General features: G+C 41.1%; 1 protein-coding gene across 2 annotated transcripts in view; it reads left to right on the top strand.

Annotated features, from left to right (window-relative positions):
- Window positions 1-19789, top strand: part of CASTOR2 (cytosolic arginine sensor for mTORC1 subunit 2) — a 109503-nt gene that overhangs the window by 53376 nt on the left and 36338 nt on the right. For both annotated transcript variants that reach the window (XM_069972475.1, XM_069972474.1), the window contains exon 2: window positions 9783-9853. In XM_069972475.1, coding sequence (XP_069828576.1) covers window positions 9783-9853 — 71 coding nt within the window. The remainder of the gene's footprint in view (window positions 1-9782; window positions 9854-19789) is intronic.

The following is a 19789-nucleotide window of genomic DNA, read 5'->3' as shown; positions in this document are numbered from 1 at the left end:
ATGCTTGCTGCTTGTTTTCTTTCTTGATCTGCTCCATGAGATTATTGCTACACATAACCTTTTGGACATTTTTACACGGCCATATTAATTAGTGTTTATATTCATATTTTTGACCCTAAACATGTAATGGAGCCGGTAGTCATGGCCAAAAGTTCTGAGAATTATAAAGTTTTTCACTTCTGCATTTTTTTTTTTTAAGATCATTTGGTCAGATATCTCTATGCATATCTCCTGGATTATTGGGAAAAGTTACTGTTAAAGGATGTTAAGATACCATTCTTTGTTCATGGCAGTGTTCCTAGGCAAAATAGTGAGTAAAGACCCTATTACAACAAGCGATTAACGTCCATATTTAGCGGTTTATCGTCCGTTACAGCCGATAATCGCTTAGTGTAATAGCTCCATTTAAGGGGCAACGATCAGCTGACATGAACAATGTTTTTTGAACGATAGCGATGGTAGCTGGACTTCTTAGGGGTATGTTCACACGTATTTCCGTCAGTCTTTTTGTCAGTCTTCTTTTTTTAACCAAAACCAGGAGTGATTTAAAAACACAAAACCTATGCACATCTTTCTATAATTTTGCCCAGTTCCACTACTAGTTTTGTTTGAAAAAAGACTGACGGAAATACTGTGTGTGGACATAGCCTCAAAGTTGTTCAGTATAGGAGATTTCTGGAGATTCATTTTAACACGGCGAAACATCTTCCCTTTGTAAACGACATAAGACTATAAAGCTTTCAATTACTTTATCTTTTTAATTGCATATGTTAAGATATGTTGTTGATGCATTTAACATATTTCCAGTCTTTGATCTAGTTACTTATACATCAAATACTTAATTGGATTGCCCCATACTGTACACATGGCAGGGCTGCATAGTAGGCGAGCTTTATTTGCATGTGAAAGGTGATGTTTTGAATAGCAGGTTGGCCTCCCAAGAGCTGCTTAGCAGCCTTTAGTATTAATCGTATTCTTCCCTGCCACACACATGAAATACTATCTGCTTGTTTACTGAAACTTCTACCAAGAGGGTTTGATTTGTGGGCTACTAAGACTTTAACTTAGTGCGGATCTCTGTTGTGAATATAAATACAGAATTTACAGGGGAAAAAAAAAGGTTTTTGGTTTAAAGGCTGAAAGTAAAATGTTATAATATTGTGCTTGTCTATAGCTAGAATGCACAGTACAGCAGAGCAATTTTAGAGGATGTAAGTTGTTGTTACATGTTTTAATTAGAGATGAGTGAAGCGGGCCAAGGATCGTGTTCTTAGGAACCGGAACCATCGGCATTTAACTACCATTGTCTTCCTGTTTCATGGGGAAGGTGGAGACAGTCCCACCTGGAAAACAGTATTACAGCCTAGGTTATGGGCTGCCTTTACCTTACCCATGAAACGGGAAGACAGCGGAAGTCAAATGCAGATGGTTTGGGTTTGGGTGCCTGGTTCCCTCGTCTCTAGTTATAATATAGTGTCAGTAAGACCCTAAATAGATGGACATTACTACCAATGTTGGCATACAATTTTTACTTTGCTCGATTGACAAAGTTTGCAGTGTTTTGGGGAAGGACAGTGCCCATTTCAATTATGCAAAAGAACACTGCAGAGACGTGATGGTGTCTCTGCAGTGTTCTTTTGCATATTTGATTACACTGATATTAAGACACATGATGGTGTCTCTGCGGTGTTTTGGTTGATCTCCCTGAGGTCAACCAGCATACTTTTGCACGCACTTACTAGTCATTGCTCCCCCTAGCCAGAAACCCACTCCACACTGATGAGGGGCAAAAAAACCAAAACAGCGGTCTGTGGATGGATACCTTGCTTAGGTGGTTTCCTTAATTGGAGACATTCCTTGGATTGGTTGTTCCTTCCCGGAGGAAGGTCTGGCTAGTTCACTGACATGGAGACACGTGATGGTGTCTCTGCAGTGTTCTTTTGCATATTTGATTTCTCAGTGGGCAATGTTCTAGAATACAGTGATATTGAGACACGTGATGGTGTCTCTGGGGTGTTTTGGTTGATCTCCCTGAGGTCAACCAGCGTCCTTTTGCACGCACTTACTAGTCATTGCTCCCACTAGCCAGAAACCTACTTCACACTGATGAGGGGCAAAAACCCTGAAACAACTGTCTGTGGGTGGATACCTTGCTTAGGTGGTTTCCTTAATTGGAGACATTCCTTGGCTTGGTTTTTGATTCCCGGAGGAAGGCCTGGATAGTTCACTGACGTCGAGACACTTGATGGTGTCTCTGCAGTGTTCTTTTGCATATTTGTTTTCCCAGGGGGCAATGTTCTAGAATACACTGACGTTGAGACACGTGATGGTGTCTCTGCTGTGTTTTGGTTGATCTCCCTGAGGTGAACCAGCGTCCTTTTGCAGTGCCCATTTCAATGACCAGGATTGACGCACATTTACAGCAAGATTGTGCAACAAGAAATTGCTGTATAGCCCCAGTCTTATAGCAAACTGGCTATTTCTGGGCAGGTAAATCAGGTTTATCTTGAGTTTCCAAGCTGTAATGTTATCAAATATCAATAGAGAACACTTTTATCTATTTTGTTCTAAACTTTATCCCAGTTATGTTGTATATCATTGCTGTCAACATAGAAAGTATATATGGAAAGAAAAGATTATGTGACCTTCATCCTAACCATGTTAGCCCTTCAGTTCGTTTGGAAGCCAACAAGAAAAATCACTTGTCAAGATGAGGCTAATGAATCATTCTACATTTTATTTAATTTTTTAATACCTACGGGGATTGATAGACTCTAAATAGTTCGATATTTTAAACAGAAAATTGTCATCTACTGTTCAATAGAACATTTCTTTCAATGGAAATTCAGCTTTTCCGGCAAAAAAAAGCTAACCGAGCAGGGTTTGCTTAAATAAAATAAATAATATTACATGTGAAATAAATAAAGTGCTTAAAGTAGACTGTGGACTGGACAGATGACTGACCGAGCAAAGCATTTACACTAAACTGTAGACCAACCTGTCTCAACATTTACTCCACATCAGGACTGAGCATAGTAGTCACACTAGATAGTGGACTAAGGACAGTGTTCACAATAAATGACAAATGAATGTATGTCAGCATTTACACAAAACACTGGACTAGCTAATCTCAGCAGTTACACTAGACTGTGGACTCGCCAACCTTTGCATTTATACCAGATTGTGGACTGAGTGACTAATCGACCACTGCATATATACTAGAATGGTCGATTAACTGACCAAAGCATTTATAAAAAACAGTGTTGTCTACTTTATTACCTGCATTATCTACTTTATTTAACTTCTTAAAGCCATATCACACGGCATGATAATGAGGGGGAAGCGAGCGCCAACTGGTCATGTCAGCGCTTGCTTCCCCCTCGTTCCCCTCTCGCTGCTGTTCTATTACATGCAAGACATAGAGCAAGGAAGAGCAGTAGGGGAGCATCAGGAGGGGCTGCCTGGACGATCCTTACACCGTCTGGGCTGCCCATTGTAATCAGTGGCAGTCATGCGCAGCAGACCATTGCTGACATAATCATGCCATGCTGTCGAAAGAACACAATCGGCAAAATTGTGCATGATCGTGGTCTTTTAACATGTCCCTTACACCAAATGATTATCATCCTGAATGTCAGCTAATCATCCAGATATGGCAATAATTATTTTGTGTATTAGGGCCTTAAAGGGGTATTCCACTAACTGTTTATATTTCACTACTAGAGATGATCGAACCTCGAGCGTGCTCGAGACCATCTGAACCCGAGCATTCGGCATAGCGGGGGCTGCTGAACTTGGATAAAGCCTTAAAGCTATGTGGAAAACATATCCATGTATTAATGTTTTCCAGACAACTTAAGAGCTTTATCCAACTTCAGCAGCCCCCGCTATGCCGAATGCTCGGGTTTGGATGGACTTGAGCATGCTGGAGGTTCGCTCATCTCTATTCACTACCCATGGTGAGACTAACAATTCCATACTTGTTGTTATCTATTCATTTTCCTTCCCCAAATTCTCAACTGCTGATTTCTGCTGAAACCCATAAATCTGTCTCTAAGCCTTTCTCTCTGTCTTCCCCTCCTCCCCCTCCCTTCTGAGGTGGCTAATGTGAACAAGTCCCTGACTGACTTTATCTGCAACTTTGTAGCTTCTTTGTAATGCTGGGAGGGTTAATCTGAGGTCAAGTTGCTGATGAACTCACTGTGATTAACCCTCCCAGTATTATAATGAAGCTACAATGTTGCAGATAAAGCCTGCCAGGGACTTGCTTACATCATCTGTCGCAGAAGGGAGGAAGGAGGAGGGGAAGACGTGTGAGAAAAGCTCATACACAGATTTATGTGTCTTCAGCAAAAAGCAGCAGCTCAGAACTGGGGGAAGGAGACTGAATAGATAAGAACACGTATTAAATTAATTGTTAGTCTCACCATGGGCAGCGACATATCATGTTATGTTTGAGTGGAAGCCCAAAGATTTAGAAACCAAATTATGTTTTTGGTGGAATTGGCCACTATTTTAGTCACTATCTAAGGCCTTGCAATATAGTGCTGCACCTTTAAGGCTGAGGTTTTCTTGGATCGCTGTTGTAATACAATTTCTTTTGTTACCGGAGCCTGAAATATCATTTCATGGTAAAGCTCCTTCTGCTTAGCTGGCAGCCTAACTTGCTGAATTTGCTGGGCCAAACACAGTTAATCCACAGGTCATCAGCGGCACAAAAATCAGTGACTAAGCCAGTGTGTTGCTGTAGGAATAAAGCCTCCAGGCAATGTTTAGGTGGCGTATTTTAGTGTTTTAAATAAAAGTTTATAAACTTACGGGTTTCAGTCACAAACCACATGCACAGTACACATGCATATAAAAAAAAATCCCCATTGCAAATAATGTATTATAATTTTTAGCCTTAATCTATATTATCCATGTCGTACAATCATTTGTATGCCATTTATTGTTGTATGCTCTTATCTAATAAAATAAAACATCTAATAAAATAATAGGTACTGGTATTGCCTATATATATAGTATATACATGTTATGTAGGTCTGGCATAATGTTCCAGCTGCAACGTCATGGCTGGCTGAGGGATTGTCCGCTGACTGTCAGTGACTGGGGTGGTGTCCCTCGCTCAGCCGGGTACGTAATGTTATACCTGGAAGAGCTGCAGGAGGCCCGAGGCTGTCAGCATGAGGATGGGTTTACTTTATTATTTTCCCGCACCTCTCTGCCTTTTTTTTATTTTATTTCACAGGACTGCTCCTTTAGGGCCCAATCACACTGCGTAAAACAGGTGGAAATTTCAAGCGGAACCCCAGCCACAGACTCTGCTCGGAATCTCGCCTGCCTCAGTGTCTCAATGTAATGTGTCGTTCGCCTCCACTCTCCGCTCAAAGAATTTACATGTCTGCGGCAGGGATTCCACTCGGAATTTCCGCCTGTTTTACTCAGTGTGAACAAGCCCTTAAAGTTTAATAATATTATCCAACAAATTTCAATTGCAGGGGTGAAATACTAGTTATTTGGTTGATAAGAGGGCTGTCTTCTTTAGATAAGCTTATCACAAGGTTTTTCCCTGCAAGGACTCCCAATGATCAGCTGTAATCCTGGAGTAGAAGCCTGTGGTAGGGGATACGTTTTCCTGCACTGCCTCCGCAGGAAAAACAAAGCATTACACAGTTCCTATTGAGGTCAGCGCCTGGTATGTATGAACATAGCAGGCTCTTCAGAGTGAGGGCTTATTCCCACATCCTGCAGCTGCTTCATTACAGTGGGGCGAAGTTTCAAACGCTTTCCCCGATTCTGGCATGATATTGATACATGATGTCGGGCAGAGGGAGACTTCATCAGGGGCATCTCTGTCTGTAGTGTCCACAGAATATGGGACACGGGAATAAGTCCCTATTACATGGGGGCGACTGTGAGGAGCAAACGAGCACTGGCAGCTCTTGTTTGCTCCTCGTGCCCCAATCACTGCCGCCGCTATTACACGCAGAGGCAGCAAGCTGGTGGGTACAGGGGGGCCGCAGGGGGCTGCCCGGGCAATGAGCAATGGCAGCAGATCGCTGCTATCATTGTCGTTTGTCTTTCAACATGTTTGTCTTTCAACCTGTTCAAAGAATATTCTTTCAGGTTCCTTCATAATTGCGTTTTACGTTAGTGTATAATAAAGCACTGAAAATGAATAGGTTTCATATAATGAATCCATGTGACATAAATATGCCATGAAAACGCAGTAGGATTTATCCTGACACTGTAAGATTGTCATGCTTGATCTAGCACTGTTCTCTTGGTCATGCAATGTGACCCAGCCAAGTACCTTCTGAGGCGGTTTCATGAATACTGCTGAAAGAGAGCAGCATCTTTCACCAAGGTTCATGACTATTTAATTATGCGGAGATACCCGGAGATGAAAACATATCACTGAGTTATTCAGGCCATTTAGCCATCAGAATGCATATTAGACTGGCTTGCCGAGCAGAGTTTTTACAATGCAGTTTATGAGACCCTGTAAAAAGTTCATTTTTTTATCATTACAAATGCTGAGCAGTAACTTCTCATCCCTTCTTTGTTATACGTATTAAAACAACACTTCTTCGGGTACAATTTTTTCTTTTATTTACCCAATATTCAATTCAATCATGTATTAAAAAGAAGTTGTTGTGGTTTCCTCTGGAATCTATTTCATCATAATTTATTATGATGCCGGGAGCTCAGAAACAGTTTAAATCTTTGTGCTACTGTACTGACACACTATACAAATAAAATACAAATGTAGTCAAGTTTAACCTGTATTTTTGCAGTGTGAAGTAAAGACTGTGCCATAAAGTTGTAACATGTTGTAAGTTTATGGGGGGGGTATTTATAAAGACCGGCGTACAAGTACCCAGTATTATATCAGGCCCCGTCCCCTTTTCCCCGGCAGGATTCACTAAGAGGCACACGCCTCTAAGTGAATCTGGCCGGCCGGGCACCCGAACCTGCCTTGTCACGCCCCTCCCCCCCCCCAAGCTGCCTCAGCAGGCGTACGCCAGGGAGAAGATGAGAATCTGCACCTTCCCCCTGGCGTACGCCTCGGGCAGACCTTTCGTAAATGTCCCCCTATGTGTATATGTTTCTTTACCCTGGCACATCATGAACAGAGCGATGCTCCATAAAACCAACCACAATGTTCCCAAAAGACTAAAGGTCCTATTACATGAAACTATTATCGTTCGTGCTTGGCAGATTACTGGCCATATAGGCCAATAATTGCTTTGTATAATAGGACATGTTAAAAGGCCAGGCATAATGTCGGCCAATTGTGGTCTTTCAACATGCTGAAAAATCCTGATCATGTCAGGGACAGTCTGCTGCTCGGTGCTCCAAGAAATAGGATCGCTGCTGACTTTAATGGCCAGCCTGAACGATCTAAGGATTGTTCGGGCAGCCCCTCCCACTGCTCCCCACGTTTCCCCAATCTGTTCATGTAATAGCACAGGCTAATACTATTATTTTGTTAATATTTATAACTAAAGGTGCATGGTTGGAACTACTTGTCTCTAAGGTGTACTTGGCTTTTAAAGGTTAAAAGATACTGGTTCACAGTACTATGATATATGGTATAATGCGTCTATATTAGTTCTAGAAATATTTTAGATATTGTACTTGTATGTATAGTTGTTGTATACTGCAGTTAGCCTAAGACAAGCAGGATGTGTTTTTTTTAATCTACTTAAATGAAGTCCTGAGGTGTTTGGATATATACATGTGGGTGCTATTAATATCTGTTTTGTGTAAGTCAAGTGTTATTTTTGTGTTAGAGGCCTGTCATCCAAGAATAACATGTTTCAGTTGCTATATATACCCGTCATCTTCTCATCTTGCAATCTGCTTGTGTCTGACAATGCTGTTGCGTCTTGAAGAATACGATTGGCTGCTGCCTAAATTGTTTAATTGCTAAAGGCTTTATTGAAAGGGGCAAGGAAGTGTCAAACATCAGGAGGAATCTCACTTCCATTAGTGAGATGAGTGAGTGTGTTAGAGGGAAGGTGTGTGTTGGGCCTGGGGGGGGGGTGTTGGTGGGCGAGACCAGTGATGCAATTGTACGATGGGTTGAGCTTTCCTCTCAGCAAGGTTTTGCTGATCTAATAATACATCTACATTCTGTGAGTTGCCAAGATAAAAAACAAGACATATGTTTTCCAACACTAATATGCTGAAAGTCTACCAGGGAAGGGGGGGGTGCTTTAAAAACAAATGCTGCATTATTATACTAATAAAGACTACTATTAAGAGTGGTAACTTAGGGGTTAAACACTACAAAATGCTAAAGTTTTGCACATTTGTAGAGATTACTGATACTTTAAAATTACATTGCTTTTCCAATGGGGAACAAAACATATGCAAAGCAGCTCTCCGGTCCCATTCATGGAGGCAGCCTTTCCTTCAAGTCAGTGTCCAACTCTAATTAGAAGCTTTAGAACATGACTGGGGATTTAAGACCAGCCATAACCTGCTTCTATGACTGTAGGCTCTCTGCAGCCAGCCAGCCCCAAGTCTATTTTTTATTACAGTATTGTAATTTTTATTACAGTATTGTATTGCCCCCCAAAAGTTATACAAATTACCAATATACGCTTAAAGTGCTTTTTTCCCTGCACTTACTACTGCATCAAGGCTTCACTTCCTGAATAAAATGGTGATGTCACGACCCGACTCCCAGAGCTGTGCGGGCTGTGGCTGCTGGAGAGGATGATGGCAGGGGATGCCCAGTGTCCCTCCAGTGCCCTGTGTCCCTCAGTGTCCCCCTGCCATCATCCTCTCCAGCAGCCACAGCCTGCACAGCTCTGGGAGTCGGGTCGTGACATCACCATTTTATTCAGGAAGTGAAGCCTTGATGCAGTAGTAAGTGCAGGGAAAAAGCACTTTAAGCGTATATTGGTAGTTTGTATAACTTTTGGGGGGCTATACAATACTTTAATAAAAATTTATCCCGGACTTCTCCTTTAATGACCTAAAAGTTTTCACATGTCTTTATGATGCACTTAACCCTTTGCTTAAAGGGTTTGGCCATTTTATAGTAAAATGGTTCAGTGTATAGTATTAGTAAGTGTACTCACTGTGTATACTGACAGCAGCTCCCTGTGTACCTCATAGAGCTAAAATCAGACTCCCCTCCTCCAGGCTGGGTTCCCCTGCTCTGTGGGCAGTCTGTCCATAAGATGGCTGACACAGAGGAGCATGTGACCTTGCCCCATCCCCCAGTGTCCACCACTGAGCTTGTCTATGCCTATGGAGGACACTGGGGATGGGGCATGGTCACATACTCCTCCATGTCGGCCATCTTATGGACAGACTCACCACAGAGCAGGGCAGGGCAGCACAGCCTGGAGGAGGGGAGTCTGATTTTAGTCAGTAAGAGCAGTGTGTACACTAACTAATACTGTACACTGAGCAATTTGACTATAAAGTGGCCAAGCCCTTTTAATGGAAATAATGTTGGGTTATGTGGCTTGGTGTCCCAAAAGACCACATAGTCATTGGCCACACAGAGGGTTTTTTTTTTTCAAGAATATTCTAATCAAATGGAGTGTAAAAGTCAAGTTTAATAGTATCCTCAAAGAACCGTTACGTAATATGTTACAGGTACGAGTGTAACTATATATTCCCTATACAGTGCTGCAGACTATATTGTAGCTATATAAAACTTTAACTCGGGGCTTTGTGGATAAAAATAAAATGCATATTTTCAACATCTGTACTAGACTACCTATAAATGTTAAACTATGATATTTTTACCCATACAGGTGCAAGTTCTTCAGCCTGACTGAAACTCCAGAGGACTATACAATTATCGTGGATGAAGAAGGGTTTCTAGGTACGATTTTTATTTTTCTTGGAAAAAAATTCTAAACTTTAACTCCCCCTCCCTTATGACAGGCATGTTCTATTATATCTTGTAAGTTAAAGGACAGTTTACATATGGAATGTGAATCATTTGTAAATTTGAATTCCAAGAAAATGAACATGAAAATCTAAGATATTTCCTTTTCCTTTAAAGAGAGTGACTTAAAGTTTATGACTTTGATGTTTATTCATCCTATATTGTCAGGGGACTCTACTGTACTAGAAGCCTAAGGATCTGAAATAGTTATATATATATATATATATATAGATATATATATATATATATATATATATATATGATATATAAATGGTACATGCTACTGTCAGCTATAGCTATAGCAAATCTCTGGCTACAGACATACAAGTGCAATGACCAGCCTGCGTGCAAGGAAGAAGAGTTATGTATGGAAGAACTTGTAACTCAGCCAATAAATGCATATGTATTATTGAAAGTTATGTACAACAGTTGTCATGGCTTAGGCTAGGTTCACACTGCGTTTTCAGCATCCGTTTAACGGATCCGTTTTTTTTTACGTCCAGAAAAAAGGGTCAGCAACGTTTTTTGGTCCGTTTTGGTCCGCCAAAAAAAACGGATCCGTTTTTTTTATAATGGAAGTCAATGGAAAAACGGATGGACACAAATGAATCCGTTTTTTGCAATCCGTTTTTCATGCGTTTTTTGCAAAAAACTGATGCGTTAAACGGATGCTGAAAACGCAGTGTGAACCTAGCCTTACTCGCTAAACAAAGGAGACTTGGATGCTTCCAGGGATTTATACTGAGTCGAAAAGGAATTTTTCTCCCTGCTATGGGGCAATTGGCATCTCCCTCATGAGTGGATCAACACAGAAGGGTTTTTGGTTGAGCTTGATGGGCTCTTGTCTTTTTTTAACCTTATTAACTATGTCAATTTTTACCATATTTTCATAGAGCATTTTTCTATATCATTTTTTTTATATATTACAAACAATGTAGCTAGAATATTTAGAATCTGCTTTCCAATCTGTAAAACGTTTATGACCTCAGATGCCTCATCTTTCATTAAAGGGGTTGTCCAGCGAAAATCCTTTTCTTTTAAATCAACTGGTGTCAGAAAGTTTTATAGATTTGTAATTTACTTCAATTTAAACATCTTAAGTCTTCCCATACTTATCAGCTGCTGTGCTGTGTGTCCTGCAGGAAGTGGTGTTTTCTTTTCAATCTGACACAGTGCTCTCTGCTGCCACCTCCTGTCCAGAGCAGGAAAGGTTTTCTATGGGGATTTTCTACTTCTCTGGACAGAGATGTCAGCAGAGAGCACTGTGTCAGACTGTAAAGAAAACACCACTTCCTGCAGGACATACAGCAGCTAATAAGTATGGGAAGACTTAAGATTTTTAAATAGAAGTAAATGACAAATCTGTATAACTTTCTGAAACCAGTTGATTTGAAAGAAAATTTTTTTGCTACATAACTCCTTTAATGAAATATACAGTGTTATGTGAAGAACTGAAAAATTATGCTAGAATTATATTTAATATAATTTTTAGACCGAAATGAACTTGATAAGATAAGATTTCCTAAAAATAGATTTGTCCTCCAGTGGTGCATTTAACCCAAATAATCTTCATTTTTGTATTTAGTTTTTTTTCTTTTTGTCTTCTAAGAGTTATAACTTTTACTTTTACATTGACAGAATTATATGGGGGGCTAATTTTTGAGGGACCAATTGGACACTACTTTACTGGCACCCCTCATATCACAATAAAATACACAGCAAAACTATAAAATTATTTGTGAGGTGAAATTAAATAAAAATATATATTTATGTAAGTTTACCTTGTGGTAAAACTAACCTGTTATCTTGATTATTTGGGGGCTACACTTTTGCACCGTGATCTGTAGATTATATTGGTATGTTGTTTTCATAGATGTGACTTTGATCACTTTTTTTAAATCTGAAATTCTGGCGTATTTTATTGTTTACGCCATCCGCTTAGTGGGATCAATAATGTTCTATATTAATAGCTCAGGCGAATCCTCACGTGGTGATACACAAACAAGTTTAATCTTTTCTTTATATACAAATGGGAAAAATGGGATGTGTTTTGAATTTGTATTATATTTTTAAGCCCAGTCTACTTGGCAACCATCGAGGCCTTCAGAAGACTTCTGGCTGTGACATTAACTGATCGCCATCCCACGATTCTATGACAAAGATACAGAACACTGGCCCAGATTTATGAATCTGCAAGAGGCATTGCATTGCCAATAGCAACCAATCACCAACACTATATTTTTATTTTTTTACCAATCTTTATTCTTTTAATGACTTCTAATACAAAATGTTAAAAAATACAATATAAAAATTTTTTCATTCCCTTCTCTCACAGTATCTCTCACCCCTTTCCCCCACCTTTATTACATTTACCCTCTTCTTTGGCGAATAAGTGCCTTCCTCCAAACACCCCCTACTCGCAAATTACCTCTTACTCTACTACTACATATTAAACCTACTTTATAAAAAGCTTTCTTTCTTTCTTTCTTTCTTTCTTTCTTTCTTTCTTTCTTTCTTTCTTTCTTTCTCTCCTCCCCCCCCCATCCCACAAAAAAAAGAAGGAAATAAAGAACACAAGAGGAGGATGGAGGAGGAGGGTAGAGAGCCAAAAAAGAGAGAGAAATCAAAATGAATAAATAGATAAAAATGAATATCGTGATTAAATAAATAAGTAAAAATAATTAAAAAAAAAAACTAGATTGTTAAAAGGGTCAGGCCCCATTGTCATTGGGAGTGCCCTCCCTGTTGAACTCAGCAGTAGTGACTGCCCAGTTGACACTCTAAGCTTTCATCATCATATTGGAAGCCAAAACTAATGATTAATGGAAAATATTTAAATAAAAAATTAATATATATATTAATATCACACAAATCACCAGTGAAGCGGCAACTAGACATGGATGATGACATTTTTGAGGATACCCCAGGAACTCTTTAAGAGGAACCTGCCAGCATTTTCTCCACTATGAAACAAACATAGAGTAGTCATGACATAGATTGTGACTTCATGACGTTAAAGCTACCCTATTTGTTGTGTACTTGTGTAAAAAAGAAAAAAAAAGTATTGGCCGGAATCCACTCTTCTTACTATCCCTACTCCCTACTATTCCCCATAGACGACTTTAACATAAAAAAAAGTTTGTCACACCCTTGTAGGCAAAATATTTTGTTCCCTAGAACCTGTTTAGGGGTCTAACTCTAAAGAGGGAGGCAGGAAGACCTGGTACTTTCACATCAGGCATAGAATAGGGGTTTCCCCATGGTTACGTGATATATATTAACGTTGGGAATCTGTCAGCTACCTACTGTATGTAATTTCATAGGCAAGGTAAACGTCACAGATACTCTCCAACTGCCCACAATGTTGGCCATGATCTAGTCTTACAGACATATGTTATAACAATTTTTGCACACTGATAAATGTGAACGTTACCATATGTAATAGGCTTGCTGTGCTTCTACATGTACAGAGGCCACATCTGTTTGCACCATAAGAGACCTCCTTTAGTCATTTGAAATTTTTTGGGAAGAATGCAAAGAACGTGGCTAGAGATTTAAATGACATCCAAATGAAGAAACCTAATAAATAACCTTACCTGTTCTTTGAGATGGCAAACAGTAAGTCACTGATCGACTGCGTGTTTATGGCCTGCTTGATACATAAGTCCCAAGTGTTCCTCTCATGCAGAAAAACATGAAAGCTTTTCAAGTTAAAGGGTCCTTTTTGTTTTTGTTTTTTATTATTCTGAACACTTGTGTGGGTGGTTAATGTTACTCCATGCTCTGAGGTCTATGCCGAAGAAAAGAGCTATTTATACTTCAAAAACAAAATCCTTCTTAAATGTCATGTCTGCTTGTTTACACCTTACATTGCCGTAAATCATAGTCTTGCAGTTGTGTTTTATATATTGCCCCTGGACGGTCAGCTTTCCAGCAGAAGGCCGCCATTAGGACTGTGATCAGCATCTTCAGCATAGCACATTTTGGCATAACTTTCAGACTAAAATCATATGCAAGTGCTTTACCAGTCGATCGATTATTTTTTAAAGCAAATGTACCAGCAGTACACATGGATAGAACAGTGTTGGCGTGGGGATGCCCATGCCACAGTCGTTTTTTTTTAAACTACGGCCCGGTTCCCGCGTATGGCAACCCCCGCCCCTCTGTGATGTGGCTCCATCGATTCTAATGGAGCCATGTCATCGAGGGGAGGGGGTTTCCTTACACTAGGGGCAGGCCGGTCCGCCTCCAGTGCTTCAGCCCTGGCCGGTGCTCCAGGATAAAACTGCATTGTACGCAGGAACCAGGCTGCGGTTCAAGAAAAGGACCATGGCACCAGCTTTCCCATGCTGGCGCCGTTTTATCGATATGTGGATGTACTGCTGGTATATTCACTTTAAGGCTGGGTTCACACTACGTATATTTCAGTCGGTATTGTGGTCCTCAAATTGCAACCAAAACCAGGAGTGGATTAAAAATCTGTTCACACAATGTTGAAATTAAGTGGATGGGCGCCATTTAATGGCAAATATTTGCTGTTATTTTAAAACAACGGCTGTTGTATTGAAATAATGGCAGTTATTTACCGTTATATGGCGGCTATCCACTCAATTTCAACATTGTGTGAACAGATCCTTTCTGTGTTTTTAATCCACTCCTGGTTTTGGTTGCAATATGAGGACCACAATACTGATTGAAATATACGTAGTGTGAACCCAGCCTAAAGTATATTTTTTCTGTAAAGAAGAATGTTTCTAGTCAAAGAGCCATTTTAAACTGGTTGAACTTTTATTACTCAAGACATCTTGGCCATTTTCAAGCTCTAACCTTTTCTGGAACCCTCGAACAATAATTGTGTAAAACACATTACTGTAAGTCCTCCAATATTTTATTCATATATCAACTGAACGTTCAGTATGGTAGATTGTATAAGTGTGTCTTTTTGTTTTTTTTTTATTTCTTTACTTAACAGTGTTTTCCCATCTGAATAAGCTATCCTCTATCCACAGTATAGGGGATAAATAAGGTATTCGGTAGGAGTTCGATATCAGGCCCCCCACCACCCACCCACTCACAAGATTGTAAAAGATTGTACCCAGAATGACCATAGCACACAGGACAAAAGCATCCAGCGCCCTATTCAATCTATATGAGCTATAAACATTGCCAAATTAAGTGTTCGGCATGTTCAGTAAGGCCATGGAGAATAGATGAGATGCTATCTGTTCTCACACCTTCTGCTGTGTTCATTCTTGGGGCAGTTTTGTAGTTTAACCCTCACAAATCAAACTATTATCCACTCGATGGAAATACCTTGTAAAATCCGACAGATACAGTTGTTATAACATGTACATGAAATAATGTTTGTGTCTTGTAGCACTTGTGCTTTTTTGGTTTGGCCTGCAGTACTTGCAAAGACTCCAAAGTTCCAGATGAAACCGACAATTTTTCCAATTCCTTTTAAGAATATTATAACAGGCAGCAGTATTTCAGCCTCACAGGGTCTGTAATATTTTTTCGTAAAATTAAATAAATTAAATGTATCTACTCTACACCTCTTGTGGCTAAAACTATGCATTACATGCCCTTTCCAATGTCCGTCAGGTTTGCCCATTCTAAGGGTATGTTCGCACTACATTTTTTGAGGCAAAAAAACAGCTGTAAATATGGCTGTAATTATCATAATAGGGCTGTATTTTTGTTTCAAAAAATGTTGTGTGAACATACCCTAAGGGTTGAAGGCTACAAAGCCCAGTAATAGCCCAGTGCGTCCTACCTATTCTAAGTACGAAATTTCTTAGGCTTCGGTGGCAACAGACATGTTTGGCTATTTGTAAAAACATCTGACATGTCATAGCGACATTTCAGAAGTGCGTAATAGTTGGGGGCCAGGTGCTGAGACTCCCGCCGATCGCTAGGATGAAGTGCTCAGCAACGTGTGCTCTGCCCCTTCATCTCCGCTACAACTGCAGTCTACTGAATTATAATGGAGCCTATGGGAACACTTGTTGGTGTTTTTCTAATGGTGAAAATTGCGGTTACTCCTTTACGATCATGAGACTGCAGAGAGTCTCCTGAAGTGACCGATCTGAATGAGAATAAACATGTGTCTCCCAGTCTTTACGAGGTTTGTAATTTCATTAGGCAGGTACTGTGACACTTCCAGTACTGATAGTGATGCTTCATTTTACAGCTCCCATATTAAAACTAGACACTGAGTGAAGTATTAATAGGAAGAGACGGCTCTTTCACAACTAGTTATTAAATAATAATCTGTATAATGTGATCTTGTAAATGGAATTAAATATGATGTTTAATAGTATTATTTTCTCGGAATATGGGTGGTACCAATGCTCCTATTTTCTCCGTTGAAACAGAAACGCCTAGAATCTCAGTTGTTTCCTATAGTTTTCTGTCAAATGCTTTTTGTTACCTTGTCAAGTTTTACCCAAAGGATTCCCTAAATTTGTTGTATTAGAGAATGTAATCCAGGAATGAACTGAACGTGTAGACAGGGGGCACTGCAAAAGTCTGCTGTCTTTCTAAGTGTGACAATCAGGGTGGCCATATAACTTCAGAATTGTTCCTACGGCTGAAAGCTTTTCTTCTTAACCCTTCCCTCCAGCCTTCTTTTATAAAGTTAGATTAACCCCATAGATATTAGATGGTCGACCAGTTCCACCAAAATTTGGATGGTTCAGATTGATGTTATTTAGTGTGTGCAGCTAACTTCAGGCCACAGCGGAAACATGTCAATGTTCACCCCAGCCCAATTTCGTCATGGGGATGTACTGTCCTGTAAAATTCTATTTTTCAAAAAACATATAGTGAACTTCAGGCCAGGGATGACTCCAGGTATTTGCGGGCCCTCAGGCGACAGAGCCTCAGCGGGCCCCTCATCCGTCTACCCATCATGCTTACACTATGCACAATCATTTGAGACACTACTAACATACACAAACACACACTACTGACACAGACACTGACTGACTGACTTTGACTGATAATGACTGACACAGACAATGACTGACTGACACACTCAGACACTGACACACAGCACTTACAGCTCCGTCTTTTCCCTCTTCCTCTCTGTCTGGTCGCTCTCCACACTGTAAGGTTAAAGGAGAAGTCCGGCAAATTTTTTTATTAAAGTATTGTATTGTCCCCTAAAAGTTATACAAATTGCCAATACGGGAAATGCTTATGAAGTGCTTTTTTTCCCCTGCACTAACTACAGCATCAAGGCTTCTCTTCCTGGATAAAATGGTGATGTCACGACCCAACTCCCAGAGCTGTGCGGGCTGTGGCTGCTGGAGAGGATGATGGCAGGGGGATGCTCAGAGTCCCTCCAGTGCCCTGTGTCCCTTAGTGTCCCCCTTTCATCATCATCTCCAGCAGCCACAGCCCGCACAGCTCTGGGAGTCGGGTCGTGACATCACCATGTTATCCAGTAAGTGAAGCCTTGATGCTGTAGTAAGTGCAGGGGAAAAGGCACTTTATAAGCATTACCTTTAATAAGTGTATATTGGTGAATTGTATAACTTTAATAAAAAATTTTGCCGGACTTCCCCTTTAAGGACCTGTGGGTCATGTGATCAGGTCCTGTAACATTTTTTCTCTCTGTGCAGGTCCTGTTTCATCTCCTGTGTCTTTTGCTACCCAGCCCACTCACCCAGCACTAAAGTGAGTGGGCTGAACGTTAAAACACCCGACTCCTCTCCCTCTTTGGGCCCCTATTCTGCTCAGTAATTCAGAGAGATACAATAAGGACTTAGAAGAACCAAAGAATATGCAGAAAAGCATGAAGAGGATTGCTGGTGACAAGTACAGTCTAGTACAGTCTTCCATACTAATGTCAAAAGTTCAATTAATATGTTAGATTATGAGTCTGAGCATGAACAACCCAGGGAGTCCACACTTTATCACATCATTCTTGTATGTCATTAAAAAACAACAACAAAACCCTTAACTCACTCCTCAACAGAAGACGTCTCAGCACAAGACACAGCCATCACTGGTCTCATTGATCATATACACATGTGCTACCACATGATGGTGGAGCCCAGTAATTGACTGCAGTGTCTCGTGCTAAGTGTACATTGATGTCATCAGTTTTGCTGAGGATTCCAAAGTGGCTGAAGTGCTGGACGGGGAGCGAGCTAAGTGAATAGCTTTTCTTTATTTATTTCACCTACCCGTCCTTGCCCGTTGGTAGTTTTATGAGCCCAGAAAACTCATTTAATTTTCGCACTTAGTGCCACTCTATTGACTCTATTAAAGAGGTATTCTGGTATGATAAAATTGTTTATAACATTCAACATGAACGCAATGATAGATTCCCCCAATATGTATCCCAGCATACCTAAGAATATACTGTAAAATGTACGGCCGCAAATGGCAACATTTTTGCCAGGAATTTTCCAAAATGTGGTAAAGCTGCAACATGTGAACTCAGCCTCAATCAGGTATTTTTTTTTACACCTCATTGTACATGATTCAATAAAATATGTAGTTGCTAACATTTGTAAGCACAATAAACGGAAAAAAGCAATGCTTTAGGTCTGCGCGAAGTATCTTAGTGTAGGCCAGTGAAAGGCCTTCATAGGCTGCTTCTTTATTGATTTTTTCCAGTGGATCAGTAAGGGACAACAAAGCAACCAATTTTCTCTGTTGGGTTAAAAATGTAGCACATGTACAGTGAGCTGGACTATACCAATCTTAGGATTAGAGTTAAAGGGGTATACCAAGCAGGCGGCGTTTGAGTATTTCAGGGGAAGGGGTGGATGAAGACTGTGATCTCCACTTACCTCCCTGACTCTAACACTTGGCCCGCTTCATGTTGCTCCAGTCCCCCTTTCTTAAATCCCTCACGTCTCATAGGGAACTTGAGATGTGGCATTGGCAGGCCCACTCAGCCATTCAGCAGCAGAGGTGGGATCCTGCTACAGACGCTGAATGGCTGAGCGGGCCTTCCAAGTGGGTTTAAGACCAGGGAACTGGTCTTAAATTAAGGAAGCCGGCCCCGACACTGGAGCCAGGGAGGTAAGCAGACATCATTGTCTTTATCCACCACCTCCCCCAGGGCCGCTTTAACCAGAGGGCACATGGTGCACGTGCACCGGGCCCACTGGGGGAGCTATATACTATGGGGGGGGGGCGGCTATATACTATGGGGGAGCACAGGGGACTATATACTATGGGGGAGCACAGGGGGCTATATACTATGGGGGAGCACAGGGGGCTATATACTATGGGGGAGCACAGGGGGCTATATACTATGGGGGAGCACAGGGGGCTATATACTATTGGGGAGCACAGGGGGCTATATACTATGGGGGAGCACAGGGGGCAATATACTATGGGGGAGCACAGGGGAGCTATATACTATGGGGGAGCACAGGGGGCTATATACTATGGGGTAGCACAGGGGGCTATATACTATGGGGGAGCACAGGGGGCTATATACTATGGGGGAGCACAGGGGAGCTATATAATATGGGGGAGCACAGGGGAGCTATATACTATGGGGGAGCACAGGGGAGCTATATACTATGGGGGAGCTATATACTATGGGGGAGCACAGGGGGCTATATACTATGGGGGAGCACAGGGGGCTATATACTATTGGGGAGCACAGGGGAGCTATATACTATGGGGAAGCTATATACTATGGGGGAGCACAGGGGGCTATATACTATGGGGGAGCACAGGGGGCTATATACTATTGGGGAGCACAGGGGGCTATATACTATTGGGGAGCACAGGGGAGCTATATACTATTGGGGAGCACAGGGGACCTATATACTATGGGGGAGCACAGGGGAGACGCCCCCGGTGAGTCACTGGATGTAACTGCACTCTGTTATAGGG

This window comes from Dendropsophus ebraccatus, chromosome 5 (genome assembly GCF_027789765.1).
Source record: "Dendropsophus ebraccatus isolate aDenEbr1 chromosome 5, aDenEbr1.pat, whole genome shotgun sequence".
Taxonomy (NCBI): domain Eukaryota; kingdom Metazoa; phylum Chordata; class Amphibia; order Anura; family Hylidae; genus Dendropsophus; species Dendropsophus ebraccatus.
This window is presented reverse-complemented; position numbering and strand designations above follow the sequence as displayed.